General features: G+C 31.7%; 2 protein-coding genes across 2 annotated transcripts in view; one reads left to right on the top strand and one right to left on the bottom strand.

The window, feature by feature from the left end:
* Nucleotides 1–1,316, bottom strand: part of LOC119828979 (another transcription unit protein) — a 9,596-nt gene extending 8,280 nt beyond the window's left edge. Inside the window, exons 1-2 of the mRNA XM_038351321.1 lie at nucleotides 1,141–1,316; nucleotides 359–455 (exon numbers count right to left, since the gene is read on the bottom strand). Coding sequence (XP_038207249.1) covers nucleotides 359–455; nucleotides 1,141–1,171 — 128 coding nt within the window. The 5' untranslated portion in view covers nucleotides 1,172–1,316. The remainder of the gene's footprint in view (nucleotides 1–358; nucleotides 456–1,140) is intronic.
* Nucleotides 1,317–3,126: 1,810 nt separating this feature from the next.
* Nucleotides 3,127–27,122, top strand: part of LOC119828883 (tight junction protein ZO-1-like) — an 85,480-nt gene continuing 61,484 nt past the window's right edge. Inside the window, exons 1-2 of the mRNA XM_038351176.1 lie at nucleotides 3,127–3,433; nucleotides 17,692–17,746. Coding sequence (XP_038207104.1) covers nucleotides 3,142–3,433; nucleotides 17,692–17,746 — 347 coding nt within the window. The 5' untranslated portion in view covers nucleotides 3,127–3,141. The remainder of the gene's footprint in view (nucleotides 3,434–17,691; nucleotides 17,747–27,122) is intronic.

The following is a 27,122-nucleotide window of genomic DNA, read 5'->3' as shown; positions in this document are numbered from 1 at the left end:
AAAAAAAAAAAAGTCACAAAATACATTACAAGTGAACTGGGTTATATAAAAACAAAGTGCACAAAATTCTTTAATACATGCCTGTATATAATGAACTTGACCGCCTCCTTGGTACAGTGGTTAACGTGTGAGCGTAGAACCAAGGGGTCCTGGATTTGATTCCCAGTGGGATGCACTTAAAAAATGTCTCAGTCTGGCTGGACACAGAAAGCTGATCACTAACTTTCCTTAAGAAAAATCGATCAGTGAAACAGATGTATATTAGTGGGGTATCCGCTAGGGGACACAGGATTTCACTTTTTATGTACATAATATATTTATAATTTTAAAAGATATTTTACTGTAGAATTAAATTTACCTGGACCTACTTCCTTCTTTGCCAGAGGGTGCAGGGCTGGGACTCTTGCTGCGACTGGCGCTGGATCCACTATCTGAATCTGAGCCTGAGTCTGTATCTAGACAAAAAAAATTAAAGTATTATAATATTTCACCTATTTTTATAAAAATTGTATATGTTGTATATCCTATTATTTAAATTAACATAAAGGTAACTAACATAGCTTTTTAATAAAGGTTTAAATATTTAATGTGCAGTAAAATATTCTCATGTACAGAAACATAACTGAAGTCTGAATATGAACTGATTCAAAATACTTATTCTAGCTTTAAACAATGCTGTCTAAAAGTGAGAAAACTCATTAAAAGGATCTAAAATACATGGGGCCATCATTAAATCTATGATGGATTATTAATACTTTTACAAAATATTGTAAAAAAACAAGGGTTTCATATTGCATGCAATATAATTGTTTGCTATGATTTAAATACTATTTTTTGAAAAATAAAATAATTATGACAGCTTGCTTGACCGATTAAAGCTTTCGTTGTTAGAATTTAACTTGTAGTACAGTTTTTATGTTAATTAAACTCAAAAAATACCCATTGGTTTTAACGTCATAATCGAAAATTTAATAAAGCAGCGCTGTTTGTTCTTTGTTTGTTAAGTGGTAGTTACAAGTCCCTTGTTTGTATAAAACAGAAAATAATCCCTTTTATTAATTTTTTAAGAAATAATTTCAAAGTTCGTCTATTTAAAACAATGTTTTGAACGATACCAAACAACATTATTTGTAGCCTTACCAACAGCACCTCGGCGTGTTTGCGGAGCCATTTTATCGTGTTACAATCCGAAATATGCACAATACGTAAAACTAAAGTTTCTGTAAACTTATATTTATTTCTATGTTTCGTTCAAATCAAATTGTTGATTGATTTAAGGTTATAAAAACTTTACAACGCGAATGACGTGAAGATATGTCATTAATTGTCAAACTCATAAATGACAATGACACTGTTATGCTGTATCCAACTTACAAACTCACTCAAGCATTCAAGCTGTCTAACCCATCTAATATATATAAAAAAATGATTATTTGTCTGTATATCATCGATGAATCAAAACTGCTGGACCGATTATTATGAAAATTTGGTATATATATGTTTATTAAGTCTATTATTCAGTTTGTGATTATTTAAATAACAATAACGTATGGAATATTCATTTGAGATCATAATTTTATAAACAAAGAAGTGCTTAAGTAACTGAAATGAGTGTCTCATTCATAGAATTATATCTTCTTTGACTTCGTATCTATAATGAATGTAACTAATTTGTCTTGACCTATGAGGATGAATTTTGCCACGGAGGTTTGTATTATATGCTCATTGAATTCACTAGCCATGATGGTGTCATGGCCCATACATATTATCTTAAAAGTTCAGAATAACAACAAAGATTATTTTTCAACAGAACTGAGATGATATTTTATGGTCTTAGTTCTGGTGTGTGTGTGTGTGTGTGTGTGTGTTCGCATAAATACAAGTACATGAACAGGAAGTGTGCGTTCTGAATTCGTAGTCTTAATTTTGCGGTTCGATTTCAGAACGCACGTTAGTTATATATTTTTAAACTTTAATCCTATACAAGTGTATAATCTGTACACTAAATCACACAAATAAATAAATAAATAAAATCGTTATTTGCATATACACAATGCACGCAGCACGAGTAGACTGGTAGAGGATCCTCCCTTTTTCAATAGAGGAATTCCACGTTTCTTCCTGAACAACTGCGTGTATTGAAGTGAAATATAAAGTTACTTAATATACGTAATCTACGCTTCCATTTTACATGTATTCTATGGTAAATCCAATTGTGTTCTCCATGGTCAAAAGATTTGTTCAGTCATTGCAATAATAGATAGTCTTACAGATTCAAGCATAGATTATGAAAAGTCTAGGTTCTTTAAGATTCTTCTCTAGGATTCGCATTTGGAAAAGCTTGAAATAAACTTTAAGCTTCAACTACTACTGTAGCTTTTACTGTATAATAATTATGGCTTTTCGACCTTAGTAAGTAGTGATTTAGACAGTATTGTTACCAGCTTTTAATTCTGATATAACATTATTATTATTGATAACACAACACCTAGCTTTGTAGCTAAATTGTTATAGGTAAGTTGATTGTTAGCTTACATTTGCTTGTTTATTTATTCTCTAATGCGCAATTGGTCTCATAATAAAAAACCAAAAACTTTAAAATTGGCTTATGGCTCAAAGCCATCTCTGCCAGGCAACCGTTAGGAAAACATGCCAATATGTTTGGGAACCCAATTTGTAAATGATTCTAAAAAAACATGACAATATCTACATATGGATATAAGTTTATTGTGGGTATAATTTACCTGGCTGCTTGTCATATCATTATTTAAACTACAGTACCTACAGTACCTAGTTCAAGTTTCAATCAATGACATCATAAACAAATGTGTTATACGAGTATTTCCACGTACCTACGGTTCAACTACTCATGTGGTTCAATTATGTAAACAAAATACTGAACTCGAGATTTTTTGCAGAAAAAGTTAGTTCCAAACTTATGTTTTGTCTACGCCAACCGACGCGAAATAACAAACCAGTCTGGAGATTTTCAACCCTCCCGTGATGTAATAAGATCTAAACTGTTATTGGTAACTTAAGTGTGCCGCTGATTGCTTGCATCTGTTCTTACTTTGAAATTTGAATGGGCCGATTCATGGCTACGGCAGCGGGCAGCCATTATTATTTTTCTTCAGTTGAACGATGGCTATGACGGGCGATGTTTGTGCTTGTCTCGCGCAGCACAAGAGTACGTTATTGCGCGAATTATGTGATACAAATGTTTTAGATGTGCTTGTGAAAAAGGGTTTGTTCAGCGTCAGCGATTTGGAAGTGATAACGAGTGCGGTCGGCAACGACAAATGCAATTATTTTATAGAAGTTGTTGGTAAACAAAGCGATGTGAAGTTACAAGAGTTGTGTACTGTGTTGAACAATGAATGTCCCAAACTTGCTAAGGAACTTATGAATGATCGCCGGAAGTATGTCATAAATGGTAAATATGAAATAAATATATTAATGAGAAAAGAAAAACACTTTGAGAACTACCTTCGCTATTCTTAAGTATATGGTAATATAGCACTTAATTTCTTAACTTTGTAAGAATTGAGAGGAACTTTTGAATTTTGAATTTTTAGGACATGAATAATTATGTCTATCGAAATTTGAATTAAAATTTTTCAATCAGTAGGGTAGGGATTAAGTATTTTGGATTAGTTTAATTTTTTTTAACCTTTATGTTTGTATGTCACGGAATCCTTTAGAACAGATTTTATTCTAACTTTGTACACTTACTAACGATCGGTGACTATAAAATTATTCCATATCCATTCCAAAGCAGGTTCTATATAAATTACATAAAAAAATGTTTACGAAAACATTTTTTTCATACCAAATATTATTCAGTATTATTGGTTGAACTTGAACTGGATATTACATTTACAACCTCAGAAAATAATAAAGTAAAAAGATAAATACTGGGTTACCGACTGGGTTCGTAAGGATGGTTACAACAACCAAGAGCAATGTATGGTTATTGAAATGGGAATCATCTGTTATTGTCCTTCATTGTTCTACCCTAAATTTATAATTATTAAATTCATATACTAGCAAACGCTTTTTTTTCCACGCTTTAAGAAAGCGTAAAATAATTAGTAAGTTACTATATCGGTCGGTCATAGCGGTAACGACGTATGTAATAACTAAAAAAACTAGGTGCTAACGACCAATCCTTTAAAATTGCCATATCAAATTAAAAACGTTTGATTCCCATTCATGTACTAATTGCCGTGCCCACGTAACTTAACAATAACACTGATTGAAAAATTGCATGTCGATTGTCCAAAAGAGGGGGAGGTCTTGGGAAATAAAATGTGGTATTACAGTTAAATAGACTTTAAGTGTTAATGTTAGAGTCCAAATTTGGAGATGATGTTTTTCAATTCAATAAATGTTAAAATGTATGCGGGTGTGGATGTTGGGTGACGTTTTTATTATAGCCACTAGCCAGCAGCTATTATTTAAATAACCAGATTTAACCCATAATAGTGACTTGGAATAAGAAAAGGATAAATTAATCAAAATAATTCATTCATTTCGAAGTACCTAAAAATTACATCTAACTCACGAAACTTTTTCAAACAACTTCAATAAAGGAGGATCCATCATCATCAATTCGACTGTTTACTGGGTAAGCCGATATGCATGATTTTTTATTTATTTGATAGCTGATCCCTGCCACGTCCTATTTAAATTTGGTCTAGTTTTGATAATTTTAAAGTGTTTTAGTTTTCATGCTACTTAAAAATAATTATTTAAGTAATCACATTATACTCCCCTTGGTGGATAGGTATGTTTAAAAATCTACATAGAAAAAATCTATCAAGTTTTCATGAAAAAAATTCTGATACTTTTCTCTCACTATAATAGCTTTCTAAATAAATCGACTATTAACCACAGACTTCAGAGTAAAATGTTGTAAAAAATGTTAATTTCTTCAGTGAACTGTATCACTTTCACATCGAAAACCGACTGATTATTAAATAAATTTGTCGCAGATTTTTCGTGGGATGGTTATATCTGATAGGTCATTGTTTTTATTCAACGAACCTTACATAATAATAATAATACGTAATAATGTATTCGTTTTTAAATTTATCTTTAAGACTACCTTCTATGGCTTAAAAAGGGCAGGAATTTCGGCTGACAAGATACAAAACATTATAGTTATCCCTTGTAACAAGGTCAATCATTACACAGCAAGTTATGGTATGTCCCAACTAACATTATAAATGCGAAAGTTTGTGAGGATAGATGTATGTGTATGTGTATACGTTACTCTTTCACACAAAAGCTATTGAACCGATTGCAATGAAATTTGGTACGTAGATAGCTGGACAACTGGAATAACACATAGGCAACTTTTTATCCCGATATTCCTACGGGATACAGACTTGCGCGCATGAAAACTCGGGTGCAGCTAGTATATTATAACTCTTTGAGCGCAACCAGATAGTTTCCTGCTAAGGATTATGATAAGGGGCTGATATCAGGGCTATCATAGATAAAACTGTTTACACTTCCGTTCCATGTTAATTTACATCGGAGTACATCGAACCCAGATTGTCCATGAACCGTGATTATGTCGCATTGTCTTTTCCAAGAACCTACTGAGATACCGTTCTTCCACGAAACCCATTGGCCCTAGATCTATTGATATGAAATAGATATTGTTTAAATTTGTTGTATTGTTTGCATTATGTTATTATATTACTTGGAAAGCTTCACTATATTCACAGTTTATACTGCTGCGTTTTTCATTTATCACGCTTACATCTAAGTATACATATGTATTATGTAGTCGATTCCTTTAAACTCGATTTTGACCCACTTTAAACCGACAGATATAATTTAAACTTTGTACAATCATCAAGCATCAGTGACGATACAATAATTGGTTGAGATCTTAATATAATCTTGATTAAGATTGCCAGGACCAAATATTTTTTATAGGAATAGTACGTACTAAGAGTGTAGACAATTTGGTTGATTTTCTCATTAAAGCGTCCCTATTTAGTATTTTTTTATCTATATTATTTCAACTTTCTATCCAGGGTGAATCAAGGAAATATTTGGATTCGATTTTTATATATGTTTAAAGATTTAATTTGTCGACTCGTTTAAAAGTCCTGAAGCAAATACAACATTAACATAATATATTCTTGGCTTTATAATAGACTTATTTATCGTTTAAAATCAGACATTCGTACTTTCTCCGCTTACTGGTCCAAGTACACATTGTGAAACTGATAACCATACGATACAAACTGTAGGCACATTTATCTTTTACTGTTACGTCACTTTTTTTGGATTTCAAAATGTCTTTACAATCACCAAGATCTCCAATCGACATCGTCATACATTGACGAATTTTATGGACATCACTTTGTAACTTTTTCTCGTTAACACAGCAATGGATGTATAATTCTGTAATCCTCAACTTTTTGCAGCTTTAAATTTGGCAAGCGTATTGTGGACAAGAGTACGTGTCGTTTGAGTCACTCGATGTCAAGGCTAATTCGGGCTTGCCACCGTGTAATGACCGCAGATGTTCGTGATTTTTGATAGGATTGTTTCTGTGTAATTAATTGTGTCTTGATGTGAGTGATATTTGATATTAATATCATAGGATTATAAAGACGCAAACTAGTACACAGGAAAAAAATAACATGGTATAGTGTCGGTAAGAAACGTGTTTTCATGATTACAAATATGCTCATTTATTTTATTGACAAAAAAATGATATATATACAATTTGTATGGAAGTTTTAAAATAGTCCATTGAATTGATGTCATGAATGATTATTTTGCAAAGCAAATGGCACGTGCACATATCGGGAAGGGATTTTTTTTAATGATTCCTATCGACTTGCGAACGCAGCCATAGACTATAAATACCTATACTACAAGTTTATAAGGCGGAAAGCTAGTGTCAAATTTCATTTTATACAGCGTGATCAATTCCCATAGCGATATCCGTTGCCCGATAATGAGTATATGTTAATGAATGGACACTGTTTCAGAGTTAGATGCTCAGGCTATTACATCATGAAATTAACATTCACGGCACTTAGCAACTGCGTTTCCTATGTAGTACAGTTGAGCATAGTGTTTACATATTCAATGCTATAGAATGATGTGGCCTGCGTTTTACTTAAATACTTTTTATTTACCATTACGTTTGGATTCTCTGTCTTTATTGGACACATATTTTTTTTAAGTATTATGTAATAAAACATTCCCTAACAATGCTCGAATTCGATTACAAACATGTGAACGGTAAGACAAGGTAATACTGTAAATTAGCCACAAATAATTAGTTGAGGTTGTGCAGAAGAAATGGTTCTGGTGAATATTCCTCACATCCTTGCGATACTTAAGTGAATACTTATTTTTTAAAACACTACAAAAAATATAGTGTAGACGGTATATATAAGTCTTCTAATTTGAGGTAATTAGGCCCTTTAGACCCTTTTAAGTGTGTATTATTTCAATGTAATTAAATACTTCACTGGACCTCTTTGCTCCTCTTAAACTCTCCATGGCAAATCTTTCTTACTTTACCTTTACCTTACTGTACCTTTTGCTACGTTTACACCTGACAGAAATGAAATAATTAACAAATTTTGAATAAAATAACTTTAATGAAAATATATATCGAATATAAAACTCGACTTAAATGGAAATATAGAGGTATATATTGATTTAAAAACCTAACAATTCGATGAACATAAATATATGATTAAGAATGAAATTACCAAAGACCTAATTCAGAAATTATTAAGGTAGGCCTATGCATACAAAGCCATTTGCAACTTTTGTAGGGTTGACGTGATTTGGTGATGTGATTTAGTCACGATTCATAATCAGGTTTTGTCCATTCCTACATACAAGTTGATAAAAATTGAGGCCATATGACAATATTTCTGATTCTAAAAGACTCTTTACAAGCTTTAATGAAAAGGTAAAGGTGTGGACAGAGAGACCAGAGCTTTTAAACCACCCAGTAGATGAAATATTATAATCTCCATTAAATTTTTCCCCTTTATCATAGGAATTCAGAGGATGTGTATTAATTTCACGGATGCCAAGATAGACGTAGTATAATGAGCAAAAAGCGTCACGTGTCGGTAAGGGGACGCACGACGATCATAAACTAATCTATGGAACCTGACTTGCTTTTTACCCTTCTATTATTGCTTTTAAATGTACGAGTGTATTGTATAATCGTATACTCTTCCGGACTCCAGTGAAGAAATTAAATAACTATTCAATAATTATTATGTTGCACTACAGCCTAGTTTGCATTAGGCTAGTATTTTGGTCTAGTAGCGAGTAACTTAGCAGCCAAACTACTCGACTAAACAACAGGTTCGGACTTGTTTCGCCGGTCAACCAGTAGTCACAGACGCGTGGTGGGAGGCGCTACTCGCCCGAAAAAATAGAGTAGAATTCGACTAAAGTTTTGTGGTTCGCACATATTTAGCCACTAAAATACTTTACTAAATTACTAGCCTAATGCGAACTAGGCTTACTAGATGTCAATTCGCGGATGGTAACAGCTAAAAATACATTGAAGGTTATTCTCGTGCTGAAGCGGCACCGATTTTTATATCATTTACCACTATCACTGATATCAGTTTTTATAATGTACCCTCACAGTTAAATGCTCAATCAGAATAAGTACGAGTCAAATCAGTAACCGTATTCATAAATATAATTTAGCCTGTATCCTTCCTCAATAAATGGCCTATCTAACACTGAAAGAACTATTCAAATCAAACTAGTAGTTCAGGAGGCTAGCGCGTTCAGCTAAATAAACTTTTCATCTTTATAATATTAGTCTAGATAAATGTTACAATTGAAATACTTCGTTCGCGTTGTTTCAAAAAACGGTTAAAAGCTTGCATATTACGATACTTATAACCCGACGTTCCCAAAAAACTAAGTTTTACAGTTAGTAAGGTTTACAGTTCTTTTTTTTTATTTTTTTTTTTATGTCATAACGGACAGCTGAGCTGGTGGTTCGCCTGATGGTAAGCGATCACCACCGCCCATAAACATTCGCAAAGGTAGTACCTCTGTGAATGCGCTGCCCGCTTTTATGGGGTAAGGGAAAAGGAAAGGATTAACGACTGGAAAGAAGGAATGGACTAGGACGGGTGAGGAAAAGGAAACGGGCCTCCGGCTTCTATGTTTTCCTTACCTCCATGGGTGTTCAACTGACCAAATTCTTTTTGAGTTTCATGGGAAATTGGTGTCATTGTGTCCCATTTTAGAATCAGAAGTTGGACCTTCTGCCCAGGGAAGTCGGAAACCGTTGGAACGGAAAATAATAATTTCATGGTAAAGTTTTGTATTACAATTTAACTTCATTGTGAGTCATTGTAACTCATTAATTGTTTTGCCCCTGTTTCAAGTACTTAATAACTATTTAGTAATCGTTGCAGTTTCTTTTTTTTATTAATTTAAGAGAAAAAGATAAGCATAGAGTAAATTACGAATGATATTTATTTTTAAGTAAATAAATTTACATTCCATCTTAAAAAATGTTAAATAAAATTCAGCGATTTGGGTATTGTAATTACTTTAAATATATTAAATTTTTGCGATGTTAAATCTAATATTTGAAATTTATGGAATAAAAAAAAAACAATATATTTGAGGGTAATAGCTAATAACTAATAATAATTTTCTTATTTATCTTTCCATAAACATTGCAAAAACATTTTTTCAAATTTTTCATTTCTAAAAATAAGTTCGAATGAAAAGGTCCTGGCAGCTGCATAAACCGATGAATTCAAAAAAATGCGGCAGGTGCGAAACACATCTTTCGATGTACAGTTTATGACTTTCTTATATTTTTTAAATTTATTTATGCCATGTGCAAATTATTGACATTTATTATATAGGTCAGTAGGATAATTTAAAGTCGTTACTCATTGTGCATTTTTTAACAGACATACTGTTAACTGTAACATAAAAGTGAATGTCCGATGTCATGCAATTATTCCATCGATAATAAAAACTAAGCAACATGCTTTAACGATGAAACAACTTAATTGTCTCACTAGCTCTATAAGTGTGCAAAGTGTATCAAAATCGAGTCTATAGGAGTCGGATACATACAAACATACAAGTGAAGTTACTAAAAGCGTGTTAAGAGCCGGATATAGTATATATTTTTTTTACATCCTTCATACATATATAATAATGACAGAAATCTTGTTAAGGTCAAAAAAGAAGTACTTATCAGTACGCTTAAATACTTTATCATCTTTTTTTTTAACTGAGGTCAAAGGCCGCAAATTCCTGTGACCATTTAAGACACTATTTATGATTCCGTGCCCACAGGGTGTGACGACTCGTGTGAATCTTCCATGGGAACCTCTTTTATTACAAGCTAAGTTCAGTTATTGAACTTTATATATATTATATAACTTGTGAGGAATCTATACTGGAACGTTTTGTCTTTATCTGTGGCGTTTTGATTATCTGTGCAGTGTGCTATAGATTATCTTGGGAATGGCGCGAATATTAATGAATATTGTTCGCACATAAGTAATTTTTCTGCAATTACGTTCATTGCATTGTAATTGTAAGAAAAACGTGTAAGGACTAAGGACCATTATTGTTTCTATACAGATTTCTTATGATTGTATGTAATGATTTTAATATCAATTACCTGCTTCGTAAAGTTTAATAATTTATATCTAAGGACTAAACTAATGTTTAATTCCATTTACTGAAGTTGGCATATTATGACTGATGTCATTTGTTTGAGTTTATAATTTTTAGCACCAATTTTTTTTGGAAACTCGGTAGGGTCAATCAGGGTAATAATTGTAAATTGGGGTGATTGGAACAATATCCTAATAATATCCTACTAATCCCACTAATATTATAAATGCGAAAGTTTGTAAGGATGTGTGTGTGTGTTTGTTGCTCTTTCACGCAGACTTCTGAACCGATTGCAATGAAATTAGATACGTAGACAGCTGGACAACTGAATTAACATATAGGCAACGTTTTATCCCGCTATTCCTACGGGATACGGACTTACGCGCGTGAAACCGCGGGGCGTAGCTAGTTTTTCTATAATTGCAAAACGTTTAAAAAACTAATGTAATAAATTTTTATAGATAAGTTCTAAAAAACATTGTCATTAGAAAAAGTAAAAAGTAAACTTTAACATAGTTTAAAGTTTATTGAGAATTGTTTCCCATTACAATTACCCTGATTGACTAATATATATACCTTTATGAATAAATTGTTGATAAAATAATTAAACGTAGGATGACTAAGATTTTTCCTTCTTTGTTATTGTGTATACATTAGATCTATGTGGTTATGTAATACCAAATCTAATACGTAGTTATGCTTTTATTAATTTATTATCGTGTTTATATATACAATTTTGTACTAAATAATAATAATATAAAGCTCAAGAGTTTGTGTATCTTATTTCGGGGACGATAAATCGATCTAGCTAGGAATCTTTTTTAGAAAATGTCATATTCGTGTTTTTTTTCCTGACATCTATTGGTGAATAATAATACTATAAGTGCGAAAGTTTGTGAGGATGGATGCATATGTGTGCGTCTGTTACTCTTTCACGCAAAAACTACTGAACCGATTGCAATGAAATTTGCTTCGTAGATAGCTGGACAACTGAAACAACACATAGGCACTTTTTATACCGATATTTCTACGGGATACGGACTTACACGGTTTCAACCGCGGGTCACAGCTAGTGTTTGTTTAAACGCGCTAATCTGTATCTAACTACTGGATTGATTTCAAAAATTCGTTCCGCCCCGACCTTAGCCGTGGTTTAAAGCTTATAAGAACGTGTTAAAATACGCCTTCCCATGTCTTCTCTAAATTATGTAATTCATTATTTAATATTATTTTTATTTAATATAACCATAACCTTGAATAGTAAAGCCTTTCTTATGTTCTAAGAATCTTAGCTATGACATAATCGCAGAGACATAACTCTGCGTCAGAAATCTATGTGCTCCACGCATTAATCCTTGGTACAAACGTACATAAATACATATAGGTCTATCTTAACTAATTTAATATATAAACACTGCATATAATTTCTTATTATGATTCGGATGGATAGATTTATGAAACTAACCCAAACTAATTCGTTTTTTATACAAAATTTCAATAAATCTCGGTCGGTTACATAGAAACATACAGGTGAAGCTAATGAAAAGCTTGTTCTGTATCCCTTTTGTATTTCTTAGTAACAAAAATCGAGCGAATGTTTTCTTCTCTATAAAAAAAATAAATGGTTTGCGTTTGAATGAGAACAATTCTCAATACTGAATGAACGGTTAAACATGTCATTCATTCTTAGCGGACAACTCAATCATTCATTCGTGGGTCAGACTAAACAAAAGTTTAGACGTAATAAGGTCAACAGGAGCCGATTGCTTTAATTGGCTCACTGAATGAACCGTCTAAATCATTTGAGATCTCAGTAGTTTATGAAGAACAAATAAATAATACAAATTAAGACGTGGCCTTATGAAACAGATGAAGGTATTTGAATCGAAATTTTTATGATTTGTTTACGTAATACACCATCATAAATAAGACGAATATAATATTAATATGACCAGGTTTTTATGGTTACCTTCTCCGTAGGTTATTACGTAGGTTTTTTTTATATTATTATAGTTTATCACTATCGAATCGGAAATTAACTTGGAGAGCTGTACTTGGAGAAATTGTTATTTAATTCATAAAACATACCTCGAATATTCATGTAATACGTGGTATGCTTGTTAACTTCAACTTCAATATTTATTTAGTTAAATAACATCTGATTGAACTATCTCATCCTAAACCTTCCAAGTGCTTGAAACAATTCTAACTACTCATTCCCAACGTTTAGCCGTTTGTACGTTGTGTTTGAGTGCATTTGTAAATTTAGCAGCCACCTGAAAGGTCATCAAACTTTGCCGTACGTTTTACCAAGCTCCATATAAACAAATAACATACCTATTACCATCTACATACACAGCTTATTTTTAAATGTGTTTTATTATGATTTAGAGGAAATAAATCACCATTGTTTTAAGGTAATTTACTAGTCAATTTCGTAACATCTATATTGGATTCGTTTGAAGTCCTGTCTACCATATTTTGATCTCAAAACTGTTGGGGATTATTCCAGAATCGTCTTCAATCGTTATGAGATCGTGATCGTAATAGTTTCCTGTAATACATTGGACAGGAAGACCTCTGTCGGTTGTTTGAATGTCAATTTATTTAACGTATTCTTTCTATCAATGAGTTTACATAGTCAATTGGGTCTGTCGTTTTTCTTTTGCTGGGATAAGCCATCGTAACTAAAAATCAAAATGTTTGGACCTCCTCCACACATTTATCAATCAACAAAATTAATTCGGGATACCATAAGACCTTGATATAAATTATTCTTGAGATAACATCCGATTCTTTTTTGTCTAAAGACGAAAAGCGGACGAATAATATATAAAATGTCGTTTTATATAATATTCTATATATCTCCAATATAATTATTTATAATTTATCACGAAAACATTTAAAATGCCAAAAGCTACGGTTTTGCTAACAACCTTGATCTACATAAAGTTCAGATACATAAAAAAAAACATATTACAAAAATAATCACAGTTTCCAATAAAAACAGAATGTATGGCTAATTTGTACTTTTAAAATTAAAAAACACCTATTCGTGTATAACATTGATCCATGATATCATGTTAATGGGCAATAAAGTTTCTTGATTCGGTACTTACTTGTAGTAATCCAAAACGAAACGACCATTGAGTTTTAAACAAAATTTGTTCTAAGATTAAAAGATTAACTTATATATAATCATAAACGAAATATAAAGTGAATTCACAACAAACCAGAGATTTTTTTATTCTACATGCATTTAATCAATAATTTACGCAGTAATATCATATCAAATATTTTTACAGCATTACCTACCTGTAGGTAATGCTATAATATATAAATATAAATATTTTTCTTTATCTATTTTTTCTAGTGTGTTATTTATATATTTCGTAATTGTAATAGTGTGATAAAAAAGCTTATATTCTACAGCTTACGAGAGATTTATTACAAGCTTATAAACGTTTAATTAAGCAATACTTTTTATGAATTTACAGTCCTTTTTATTAAAAACGACAAAAAAACATTACTGTATCGATGTACCGCTTAACTTCCTGTTTATCGAATGATAATGCCTGCCCTTCAGTCATTTTTAACTTTTCGTTCAAGCGAATTGGTTCTTGATCTGAAAATGCGTGCGAAATTAATTTTAAATATAACATTAGTTTTATTAGTTACACTCGTGCAGTGTAACCCAATCAATAAAGCTGATGAAGGGAAATTAAGAATAGTATATTCAAACAGCACAGATGATTCGATATCACCAAGTGAGAATCGCTTTGAAGAAAACTTAAACAATACAACTGTAACAGATGCATACAGCGGAGTGTCAGGCGAACCAGATGAAAATATTGGTGTTATAGTTAGTTACAGTGATGACTTTGGTGAATTTCCTTTCCCTTTTGCCAATGAGACAGTTCATAATATTCAAGTTGGGTGTCCGGAAGCAACTGATGGCACTTGCGTAGAAGTGACCACGGAGAACATGGATAATTCGACGAAATCAAGGGGCTATAACAGAGCGAGCTTTGAAGGTGCTTGTTTCAGTGGTTACGAAAGAGCTCCTGATGGATCTTGTCAAGAAGTTTTATATGATTGAAGAATATAATCATACTCATAATACTTTGAAAGCACAGGATTCATTGTTAAGTATAAGTATATAATAAGTAGTTTATAATTTTATACAAGAATCCTTCATTGGTATTGAAAAATGATTGCAAATAAATAACACATTTAGCGTATTGCAATAAATAATAAAGCCTTTAAACTGAAATAATCGCTCATGTATATTAAAATGCTGCGTATTTATGTTTAATATAAACAATTGTAAACGTAATAAAATCATACTAGTGACATTTATCTTTCATTAACCTGTTTTTCCTCGTTATAGACCGAAGCTGCAAAGTTGTCTTCAACTTATTAAATGTGTAAAGAGTATTAAATGTGTAATATTTAGCTACTATATAAATCAAAGATCTTTTAATAACACAATTGTCCTCTAGATACTTTTTAAAAATTTGCATCAAGACGGAAAACTTTTAAAACTCACTATGGAGTCTCTTTCCGATTCTTTTCTCTGAAAGTTGTTGTAGTCGCTCGACGTTCCAAATCTTTCATTCAATATGTTGATTATTCATAAACACTTATAAAAGATTACATGAATAAATAAGTTTTTCAATTGAAAGCTACGATGGTTTATCATTAAATTTAATTAAAGTTTGAAAGTGAATATCAAAAATATTACAAATGCAACAAGCATGGTAAATAACTCTATATGTATCTGTTTATTTTTACCTCCTAAACTACTAAATTGATTTTAATGTGAGTTAAAGAGAACGGACATAGATTACTTCTTATCACAAAAAATACTTTAAGGTCGCAATTAATATAATACAAAAATATCAATGGGGAACGACTGTTAACTATATCGTGTAACGATTGCAAGAAAAACTGCGGGGCCAAGGCTTGTATGTGTAGAAATTATATATACAGATTATCGCATAGTGTTCAATAAGTAATAAACTCTCGAAACGAACAAAAAATACACACACAGAAGCTCCCTTTCGCCGAGAAAAGCCTAGGTTCTTTGAACATTGCATCGTTTCCAAGGTAATCAAGCAAGCCTGACTACAATCTGACTTGTTAATTCAATTAGAGGTGAATACCAGTCAGAGCTGACCTAATTACACCGTCTAGTAGCTCTCAAAACTGCTATAATTGGGAGCCCTAGTTTTAGATTCTGCTGAAAAGGATTGTTGCATATTTGATTCCTCATTATGTCCGTTCTTCCTTGGCCTTTGTTACGATTCCTTATACCATTAAATTAGTAGGTGTGTGCACTAACGTTCATTTAAATAATGAACATTAGCTTATTGTAGTAATAAACATAATAAATGAAGTCGTTAAGTAATTAGTTGCTTGTTGCTTCGCCCGCGGGCGCAAAACTATTATTCATTGTTCATACTTTCATCGGCTATTTATCCCCTAGGGGGGTAGAATTTATCAAAATCCTTCCTTAGCGGATGCCTACGTGATAGTGGTTGTCAGTGAATTTCAAAATTTCATCCCAATCGGTCCAGTAGTTTGGAAAGTGCATTGATTGATGAGTCAGTCAGTCACCTTTGTGTTTTTTATATTATGAGTGAACAGTATAGTTAGTAAAACGTATAATTTTATACGGAATGTATAACGTTATTAGATGGAAACGCGGCTTTACTCGCGCGGTACCCGGGTAAAAAGTGTTCTATATACTAATCCAGACTATAATTTATATCTATATGTTCCAAATTTCATACCGACCCCAGCAGAGGCTTTTGCGTGAGAAAGCCTCCATATCTTATACCTTTAAACGAGCAATTCTTGTATATATATATATATATATATATAATTGGAATCTCGGAATCGGCTCCAACGATTTTCATGAAATTTAGTATATAGGGGGTTTCGGGGGCGATAAATCGATCTAGCTAGGAATTTTTTTTAGAAAATGTCATATTCGTGTTTTATCGACTTAAACTTACTTGCGTTTGAGTAATCCCAATTTATTATGATTCTTCCTGACATCTATTGGCGAATAATAATACTATAAATGCGAAAGTTTGTGAGGATGGATGCATATGTATGCGTGCGTCTGTTACTCTTTCACGCAAAAACTACTGAACCGATTGCAATGAAATTTGCTTCGTAGATAGCTGGACAACTGAAATAACACATAGGCACTTTTTATACCGATATTCCTACGGGATACGGACTTACGCGGTTTCGACCGCGGGTCACAGCTAGTATTCTTATAATCTTTCGCGTTTATAATATTAGTAGGATATGTAAACAGCATAGTTAGTATAACATAACATAATATCAGCAGTAAGATATTACGTTACTATTGCTTTAAAACACAAGTTAAAAGTATTACGCAACAGAAAACTTACAAAGGCAGAAATTTACGCACGAAAGATTCAATATCTAAGAACAGAATGGGGACAAATATTTCTACACACGTATATTTTCAATTGAAACTACAAAATAGATCGTGACGAAGAATTTGTAAGGATTTTGGGTCTCAACTAAACCAAGTAACGTCCAGAACTAATGAATTTACGCGTTAAATTTTTCTACGCAGTTCGGTCTTGTAGTTTAGAGAGCTTTGAGATCTTAGATTTTTAACTATCACTGCATAGTATAAAACAAAGTCGCTTTCCGCCGTCTATGTGTATGCTTAGATCTTTAAAATTACGCAACAAATTTTGATAATTATTTTTAATATATAGAGTGATTCAAGAAGGTGTCCATGTATAATAACAAAGAAAAGAAAGGGCAAAAACGCGAGCGAAGCCGCGGATTAAAGCTGTAGTTGTTGTTGTTTTATAATTCTGCTTTTATATATCTACTGGCAATTGCAATTGTATTCAGATTTTGACGTAGGTTTATGTAGATTTCTGTTTTTTGTTAAATATTATTTATGTTTTTGATAATTATAAGTTGTAATTTTAATGATTTTTTTCTATCTTATTGCAGGATACTCCACGGCAAACGGCAAAGACAACATGGTGATGAATCTGAATTTAAATAGGTATGTATTAATATTTATCAAGTTTATAAGAGAAAAAACGTTCTCATAATTGACCTTGATGATTGATGCAATTTTAGTGCAGGCTGAGATTTCAACAGATTAAAAAATTGGCGGTTCGACAGTGAAGAATTAATTTTCTTTAATTTCGAAAATAATGGTAGAGTAGGTACTTTTCCTTCAGGTGCTATTACAAAATTCCAATACGTAGTGTGTAATGACGTTTAATATCAATTCCAATAATAACATGTTTCAATCCTTTAAAAAATTTATCAATAACGTAGTAGTGTTTTTGATTAAAAACGTAAATCCCTCGCTTGTAATCGTACAATAGTTTCCTATTAATATCTATTTCACCTCCGTAAAACAAATATATAGTTTAAAAAATGCTTTACGCTAATTGAGAACCACTGTTTAGAAACACTTTCGTCTGTTCGAAACGTTTGAATTATTTAACCGAACGTGAATAAATCGCGTTTAAAACCCGTTAAATCGTATTTAATATCTAAACGCGTAATACTGGCGTAAAATCAAACACAAGAAATTACTTCTGTTTTTACAAACGTCGGTCAACAATAAGTTTTGGGCAGAGCTTTAATAACCATGCCGTATTTCACAGAACAATAAATCAATCTGTAAAACTAAATTAAAATAATTATAAATCCCATTGTGTGTGTGTGAGCAAGCGAATATTCAACATCCAGATCATATTATAACCAGTCCAAACTATTTGTTGACCTTTGCCTTACTATTGTGAAAGTTCGACAGCACAGCTGTGTGTTATTAACATTACAGCGCTGTATTTATGTAAAGCCAATATCGTATATTGTATCGCAACCCGATCCAGCGCTGCATCGCTAAGCGATCCACATCCCAGCCTCCGCACGTGCGCTTTTGTTGATAAAATAAACGTATTGAAATGATATCAAATGTTTAAAGGTGTACTGAGCAGAGATGTTGGGGGGTGTATCGATATACTATTGAGTTTCTTGTTTTATGTTTTATGTTTTTTCCATATTGAACTCTCATACTTTCTTTACTAAGATCTCTATCGCAAATCCGAGTCTGAACGTTATATGGTCATTATTATTTGTTATGGTTATTAAACCACAACTCCTCTAATGAAATCTATACAAATACTTCTTTTGCAAAGTATCAAAAAATTTTCTAGCCAAGTTATAGAATTGAAGAAAATAATTAATTAAACGGCTAATTACATATTACATATACAATATGTAACATATTATAATATTGTAATATTATTCACTATGTATACACTTTTATCTCGCAGTCTTATTATCTTAATATGAATGACAATAAATCTTATACCTTTAAACGAGCAATTCTTGTATATATATATGTATATATATAATTGGAATCTCGGAATCGGCTCCAACGATTTTCATGAAATTTAGTATATTAGGGGGTTTCGGGGGCGATAAATCGATCTAGCTAGGAATCTTTTTTAGAAAATATCATATTCGTGTTTTATTTGTTTTTTATCGACTTAAAGTTACTTGATGATTAAAATCCGATTTAAAAATTAAAACTGTGATGACATAAATATACACATAAAAGTGAAGTCCCGTGTCCCCTATGGTATGGGGCAGATGATGTACATCTGTTTCACTGATCGATTTTCTTTAGGGACAAGTAGGTGATCAGCCTTCTGTGTCCTGCCAGACCGAGACATTTTTTTTTTGTGCGTCCCCACCGGGAATTGAACCCAGGACCCCTCGGCTCTACGCTCACGCGTTAACCACTGTACCAAGGAGGCGGTCAATATACACATACACATGCGTAATTGATTGATTGATAAATTGTAAAAAATTAAGTTTTTGTCTCTAATATAATATCAAACTAATTGCACTCACGATTTTTTTCTTTAAATAACCAGTTCATATTTTTTTATTATTCTGTCGGTAAGATCGAAAAATATTACTCATATTTCATCATTTTATTAGTATGTAATTCGTACTTAAATATAATTTCCAAAAACCACAATTTATAAAAAAAAAAAATTTTTGTTTTTTTTTTAAAATACCGAGCAAAGCTCGGACATCCACGTACTGAACTTTAAATCAGCATTACGTAAAATTTTACACTTATCGATAACCGAACAACACTATCATGTAATAGAATCTTACCAACAGGATGTTCAATGCAACCGCGAAACTTCCGGCCTGTGGCCCTTGGCTTGCCCTATATAGGGTCAAGAGCCCTATTGCTCGTTGCATTTCGTAATAATTATTTTTGAAATTCGTTGCTACGAGTAAATTAAAATAAAATATAATAAAAATAGTATTAATTTATAAATGTCGGTTTCTCGTCTGTAAACATGTGTTCTAATCATGAATATTAATAAACACGTTTTAGGGGTTCGAAACAATTATAAAGTACGTACTATTGGGTACTGCTATATTATTATGATGGTCCGACTCTTGGTAGAAAACTGTATTTTTTTTTTCAAATTCTATGCATAATATGGCATGCTTAATTTTATATTATATTGAATATAATAACGGAATGCAATCACGATAGGTTTTTATAATCAATTGTATGGTACCTAATATATATTATATTAGGTTATAATAAAATATTTAATTTAAACATACAGACTGCAACTTTTATCCCGATATTGCTACGGTGAAATGCGGGGCGTAGCTTGCCTTGATTGCTTGATTGCAATGAAATTTATATTAGTTTTTGCGTGTAAGAGTAACAAACACACACACATCCTTACAAACTTTCGCATTTATAATATTAATACGATAGTATATGTCTAAGATTCTACATTACATTACCATAATTCAATGTCACCTTTAGGTACAATGTTAGGTCCGACATTTTGCGACCTAAATTCAGCAGAGCGTGTTTATAGGTCACTTAATGAGTTGAACTCGATTAATGATAAAATTAATTAAGTAATTAAGTTATGTCACTTAGATTTTGTAAATAATTTTTTTTGTTAGTTTTCCTTCATAGTTGACTGTATTTTAAGTATGTATTACTTATGGGATGTAAGCTGAGGCTTTTAATAAGTAGTTTGAAATTGGTATCCTTGTTGTCTCTTTGTTCGAAATTGCGTTCTTATTTGTCTTTAATTATCCATAAATTACAGAAATTTCATGTTTACAAGACAGATACGGCCATGGTTCATATATAGCCAATATCACTCAGGGATCATGTAAATAATAATATTCAACTTTGAAAGAATTTTTGTAATTGGTTCAACAGTCCCTGTAATGTCATATAGTTTTCGAAATATATAGTTTGATTCATTTCGCTTTTTAACTTAACAAAGTCCCGTTTGTACAACTCAATAGATATATGGAATTGATCTTTGCTCGTAGGATCGATTTCCTTGTAACGGAGCTCAGAAGACGTGAATCTGCGATCAGTTGATACAAGTGCATCTATCAATGAATCATTCTAACAAAAATAAACGTCTCTTCAACGTTAGTGCATGTGCCTTACGGATGTTTATGTTGACAGTCTCTCATTATATTTATGTAGATGAATTAACTTCAGTAACGACTGAAACTTCGACAGTCATATCATATAAATATAACTTTTCAGGCATAGATTCTTTGGCAGACGGCCGAATCGGCGCCCAGTCGACGCGAGCGATGGGTAGCGTCGACCCGCGCCTACTGACGCATCGAATAACGAATTTAATTATTCGAAAATCGAATGTTTTTAATTTTTTGTAGTAATACGCTATGGTGAAAATTATTAGCAGCAGTGCAAATGTGATAAATGATTTATTGTGAAAAAGTGATGTTTGTAAATAAAGTTTTTTTGTGATTAGAAATTTTGAATTATTAAATAAATAAAAAAATGTTAATTTCATTGTAAGCGAAAACTTCCACGTCGAAAATTAGAACAATTCATTGACCGGAGTGCATACAAAATTATTAATACCCTAGACGGGACTAATTGAATTTCCGTATGTGTGTCAACTATGATAACTAAAAACAAAAAACTATTTCGCGTCCAATAGTTTTGCAACGTTTATGCTATAATCAATTCTGCACCTGAATCAAAACATGATCATTTTACACATGCATATCAAATATTAAATTCGCAATGAATCAAATGCTCCCATTACAAATATCAATTCGAATAATACGATACGGAATTGCGGAACCGTCCTATATCGGAATTCGCGGAATTGTTACAAATTCGAAATTAGAATTAAAAGAGCACGTGTTATTGTTTTCTTCTTTCTATAATTGTGATTGCCAGTATTTAAAATTAGTGCGAAAGTGATTTTATAATCCGCCTCGACTTCAGGCAGTATAGTATCTTTACACATAAACCTTACTCCTAAATAGCTATCTTTTAAAAACTCCTAATCAGGATAATAAAACAAACTGATGATAAATGTAATGTAATTGAAATGCGTCTGTTTATAAAGAGTCAAAATCGAGTTTAAAGGATTCGGTTAAATACATTTACATGTGAAGCTAAAAAACGTATAAAAAACCCGCATCAAAATCCGTAGTGTAGTTTTTAAGATCTAAGCATACATATGGAACGACAGCGCCCAGTAGGAAGCGAAGTGGTTTTATACTATGTAGTGTTAAGTGCCAAAATTTTATACCAACAGCTAAAGAAGTGCAAATCATTAAATATAATTTCGCACTAACGCTTATTTATGTAAAAAATCACACTATCACATTTTTAAAGTCCCATCTAATTTGCTGCACCAATGGTTTGAGTTTTTAGATCACGAATTTGCTTTATTTCCATTGCATTTCAACTATCATGCTATCTGTTCTATCCAATGTTTAAATATAAAGAAACACAGTGAAAGACGTGTGTAATATGTTCGTAAATTGAATGACTAACTTCGCGCCATTTATAATTTTATTTAATCTGCTTGTGGACGCTATTCAACGACTGCATCCTCTCGAATACCTCAGTGATCTCAATGTTTATTTATCTCCATACGATTACTACGGTTATGTTGACAAACTTATTCATTTCCATCTTGCAAGTCATCACAGATAATTAAAACATATAATAAGATAAATAAAATTCATCATAGATAATTAACAGACTTCATACGTACGCACATACTGTGCTGTGAACTGTGTATAAATGTTATTTTTATATTGCATGATTTTTTATATTTTAAATTTAGTAATACAGGTAAGGGCGACTGAATTTATATTCATGTTATTATAATAGTACGACACGTTCTCCTAAAGGCATTATAAAGATTTATATCTTCACAACTATATCACGTGAAGAAATAATTAATTTGTTAAAAGCGGGCGCGCCATTGCACAATAACAATAAATCTTTCAATAAAGCTAACTGGCGATGATACTACGAGTTGAAAATTAGTTAAAATTACCAACAGGATAGTTTTCATTAATTAAATAACACCCTTTTACCAATCTTATGCTCTCGCTTTTTTTTCTTTTTGTTAGTACACTTACTTTTTTTGTAAATTTGTATTCTTGGAAATTGGCGCGAAAGAAAAACGGGATAAAAATAATTACTATCGCATGATCTGTGTAGTTTTATACATAAAGGTGGTTCTAAAAGTGAATAATGAAAGATTAGAAATGAATGTCATCGGTTTTAAAGCCATATAAGTTGTGTTTATTTTATATACACACTCTTTGCTCACTAGTATTTTTTATAATGTGAATCTTATTGTTTAAATACTACCATTCATGTTAAAATAAGGTACTTTTAGCTAATACAATAAGCTGCAATGTATAAAATTATAACGTTGAACGTTGAGTACAAGTACAGAATTTTATCGATTCTGTTTCAGTTAATTAAACTTTATGCTACTTTTTGCCTTGTATTTTCATTCGTTACATTTGTTAGAAAATAATCAATGGTCACTTTACTTCTCGCTCTTTTTCAAAAAAAAAAAAAACAACCTAAATCTATCCATATTCCATACGCAATGTGTCACCGAGTCTGAAAGTTAAATATAGATTTGATCCCGAAGAACTGTCTGCCCTAGAAATTACAAGTGGCGCATGTTCATTCTATTTATGCTGCGAGTATCCGAATGTGGAGTAATGCGCGTTTGATGATGATTAGATATTTGTCAATAGTTTGATATTTAAATCGGCTTTGTTTGGCGACTTTTTATGTCGTTTTTTATATGTTTATTGATTAATAGTGCCTATAATATTTTCATTACAATTGATTTCATTCTTAAGTGTTAAAAGTTTTTGTTGCATCCATGTCTCCATATCCATATTTGTATGAGAAACGCGCAATAATATCACAGCAGTATTTTTAGACTGCGTCAGATTTTAGTTTCAGGGGAGGGTTTCTGAAAGTAAAATGATTAAAAGTAGACAAAGAAACCTTTAAGTGTGTTCACAAGGAAAAAATTATATAATTATTTTTGATTGAACTGACTTTGGGAAGGGTCTAAACCCCCCTGGGCTACGTCCATGGACTGTAGAAATACGATACACCACCATAGGCTAATCAATTATATTACTTTTGTGTACGAATATAATCATGACAACTAAATTTTAAAGCACCACTAAAATATGAACGAGAAAATATAATTTTTCTCTTCTACAACGTTAACAGTAAAATTAAAAAATATATGCGTGATTTTTCACTACACCAGCTATAACAGAACAATGGATCAGACTACCTCTACAAAATAAAAGCCCATGGAAAAAATATTCCAGCGTAAAAGTTCTGGAATGTTCTAGGTTTTTCTATTTAATGTGAAGTACAAACATTGTATAAAAAGGATTAGCTGAAAACAGTCGTCCATTAGCATGATTACATACTATTTAGTATCGTGGGAATGTTGGTTTTCGTTTCAATGTATGAAAATATGCAAATCCTTTCACAGACACTAATTTTTTATGGGATTTTTTAGGAGGCGTGATAATCAATCTTCGTATGTTAATTTTTTTTAGGTGGTTCTTGAAATAGGTTTGAAATGTCAAAATATACGAAAAAGATAACAGATTTTGATGCATTCCTTTTTTAATATAAAAAATACTAGGTTTTTATTCCAGAAATATATTTAAAGTTCGTATAGAAGTAGAGCTATCCATTTAAATTCATTCGTTCTCGAGATGAAGTATTGAATGCGGATAAAACTTGGCGCGAAAATATACTTCCACAGAGAATAAAAACAGGTTAAGGTCATACTTGAATACAACCAATCTTGACGCCATGAACGGAGATGAGAAAGGCTTAGTAACATAAAAAGATAAATAAATGTGATCTTCTTGCAATGGAAAAGATAACTATTTTGCTACTAATTATTTTTCACGTTTCATGTCTTTCTTTTTTGTTATATCCAATTTTAAGCTTTACGTATCTTTCTCATTCTTACAAAGTTTCGAATTTATATAGAGCTGTTAGACACAGCTTTGCCCGTATGGTGCAAAATAAATTTTCTTGGTAGAAATTGGTACCCGACTCCGCGATAAAAATAAAAAATATAGCCCATAACACTCACAGGTACTGTAACTTTCTTTTGAAAAACAATTTTTGATGTCTGTTCCAGTTTCCTAAATAATAGAAAGGACGTTATAAAATAAATTGTTGAACATATATTTAAGAAATATAAATAACCATTTATTTGAATTAGTACAGGATGAATATTATCGAGAGTAATCATTGTTAAACCATCAAAATTAGGAACTTGGTTTCAAACGTCAGAGAATAAAAGGACCCGCATGTCCTCATAAAATAACAATAATTTATAATAAGAATTTTATGGTTACTGAATTCATTTTTATTACGCTCGATCCAATTAAAAATATTTTGAATTAATAACATGTGTAGCTTACTTTATACATTTATTAAAATTTTATAGGGCTTTATATGTATAAACTATTTATTTTTAAATAAAAAAAAAAACTAAAAGCAAATCTGAATTATTAGATTTTTTTTAGAATGTCTACGGATTTGATTGGATATATATTTAATCAAAGCAAAAATATGTATGTGTATGTTTATTACTTGGTCTAATAAGAATATCCAGATAGTTTAGTCATAACTTATCTTGCAAAACTAAAATCTTTTACAAAAAGACCACTGGCATTCCTGGAGAGAAAGATACCATTCCAGATTCTAAAATGGGACAATAACACCAATAATACAAACAGAATCACGTCAATATTTTTTTCTTCTCTCTTCGTGGCAAGAAGATATGCATGCCTATTTGCCAGTGTCAAGTATATTAAAGGGTAAGAAAACAATTCGCGGCAAGGAACATGGTCAATCAATTGAAATTCACGGTCACACACAGAAACAAAACTAAAAAACAAATCAGTCGAATGTCAGTGAACCTCTTTGATTTTCGGGAACGTCGCTTTAACATATTCTTATCCCATTACGCGCTACAAAATATAACATAATTTTTAATAATAATAATAAAATTCTCGTGATACTAACGATATAACAAGACAAGACAAAACTGACATAGCTTCGATTGGACAGTCTCCAAATATTCTTCTATTGTAGGTATTTCCTTATCTCATGCTTTCTTGAAATTGATCTTGCATTTTATAATTTATCCTTACTAATATTATAAATGCGAAAGAAGCTCTCTTTGTTTGTCCGTCTGTCTGTCTCTTTTCACGCTTTAACCATTGAACCGATTTGGATGAAATTTGGTACAGATGTAGTTTTAAACGGAGACAATATCTGTACTCTCTATGTATTCAATTAACTACACAGGCAAAGCCGCGGGCTAGTAGTAAATATATACAGTACACACACACAAAATGGAAATTAAAAATTCTTGTCTGCACTTCGTTGCACTGAAATTTAACAAATTTCACAGTGGACATAAATTTTCTCACTCGAAGTAAAAACAAACGTATTCGAATCGCCATCGTTGACTCTCGGAATTACTGAAGTTATAAATAAAGGGTTTCCAGAATGACATGAGCCGGCGCCAGTTAAAAATACAAACAATACTTATGTCACTGTCATTCACTCATTAGGTATTTAGTTCATTAATTTTCTAGTGGCTATCAAATTTGAACTTTATCGAAATAAAAACTTTTAATTTTTTTTACGATACCCACCAGTTGTGTTTGCGGTAGCCGTAGAAGTCGATTTTCGCGCCTAAATCAGAATGATTGAAAAAAAATAACATTATTTATAACTTCTTTCTTATAGTCTTATCTCCTGACCTTGTAAATATCCAATATAAATCTTCGGTTGAGCCTTTCTGAAAATGTTGTGAACAGGCAATCGGAAAACAAATTAAAACGTAGTTTGTTTATTGACCAAGTGTTGCATATGCGCTTGAAACTCGCATCGACACAAACAAAGAAACATACCTATACTTAGTCTGGCCATAAATACTGTTACACTTAATTATAAAAAAATATTACATTTGAATTTCGAATCT

The sequence above is a fragment of the Zerene cesonia genome, chromosome 9, assembly GCF_012273895.1.
Source record: "Zerene cesonia ecotype Mississippi chromosome 9, Zerene_cesonia_1.1, whole genome shotgun sequence".
NCBI classification, from domain to species: domain Eukaryota; kingdom Metazoa; phylum Arthropoda; class Insecta; order Lepidoptera; family Pieridae; genus Zerene; species Zerene cesonia.
Note: the sequence above shows the minus strand (reverse complement) of the source record. Positions and strands in the feature narration are given on the sequence as shown.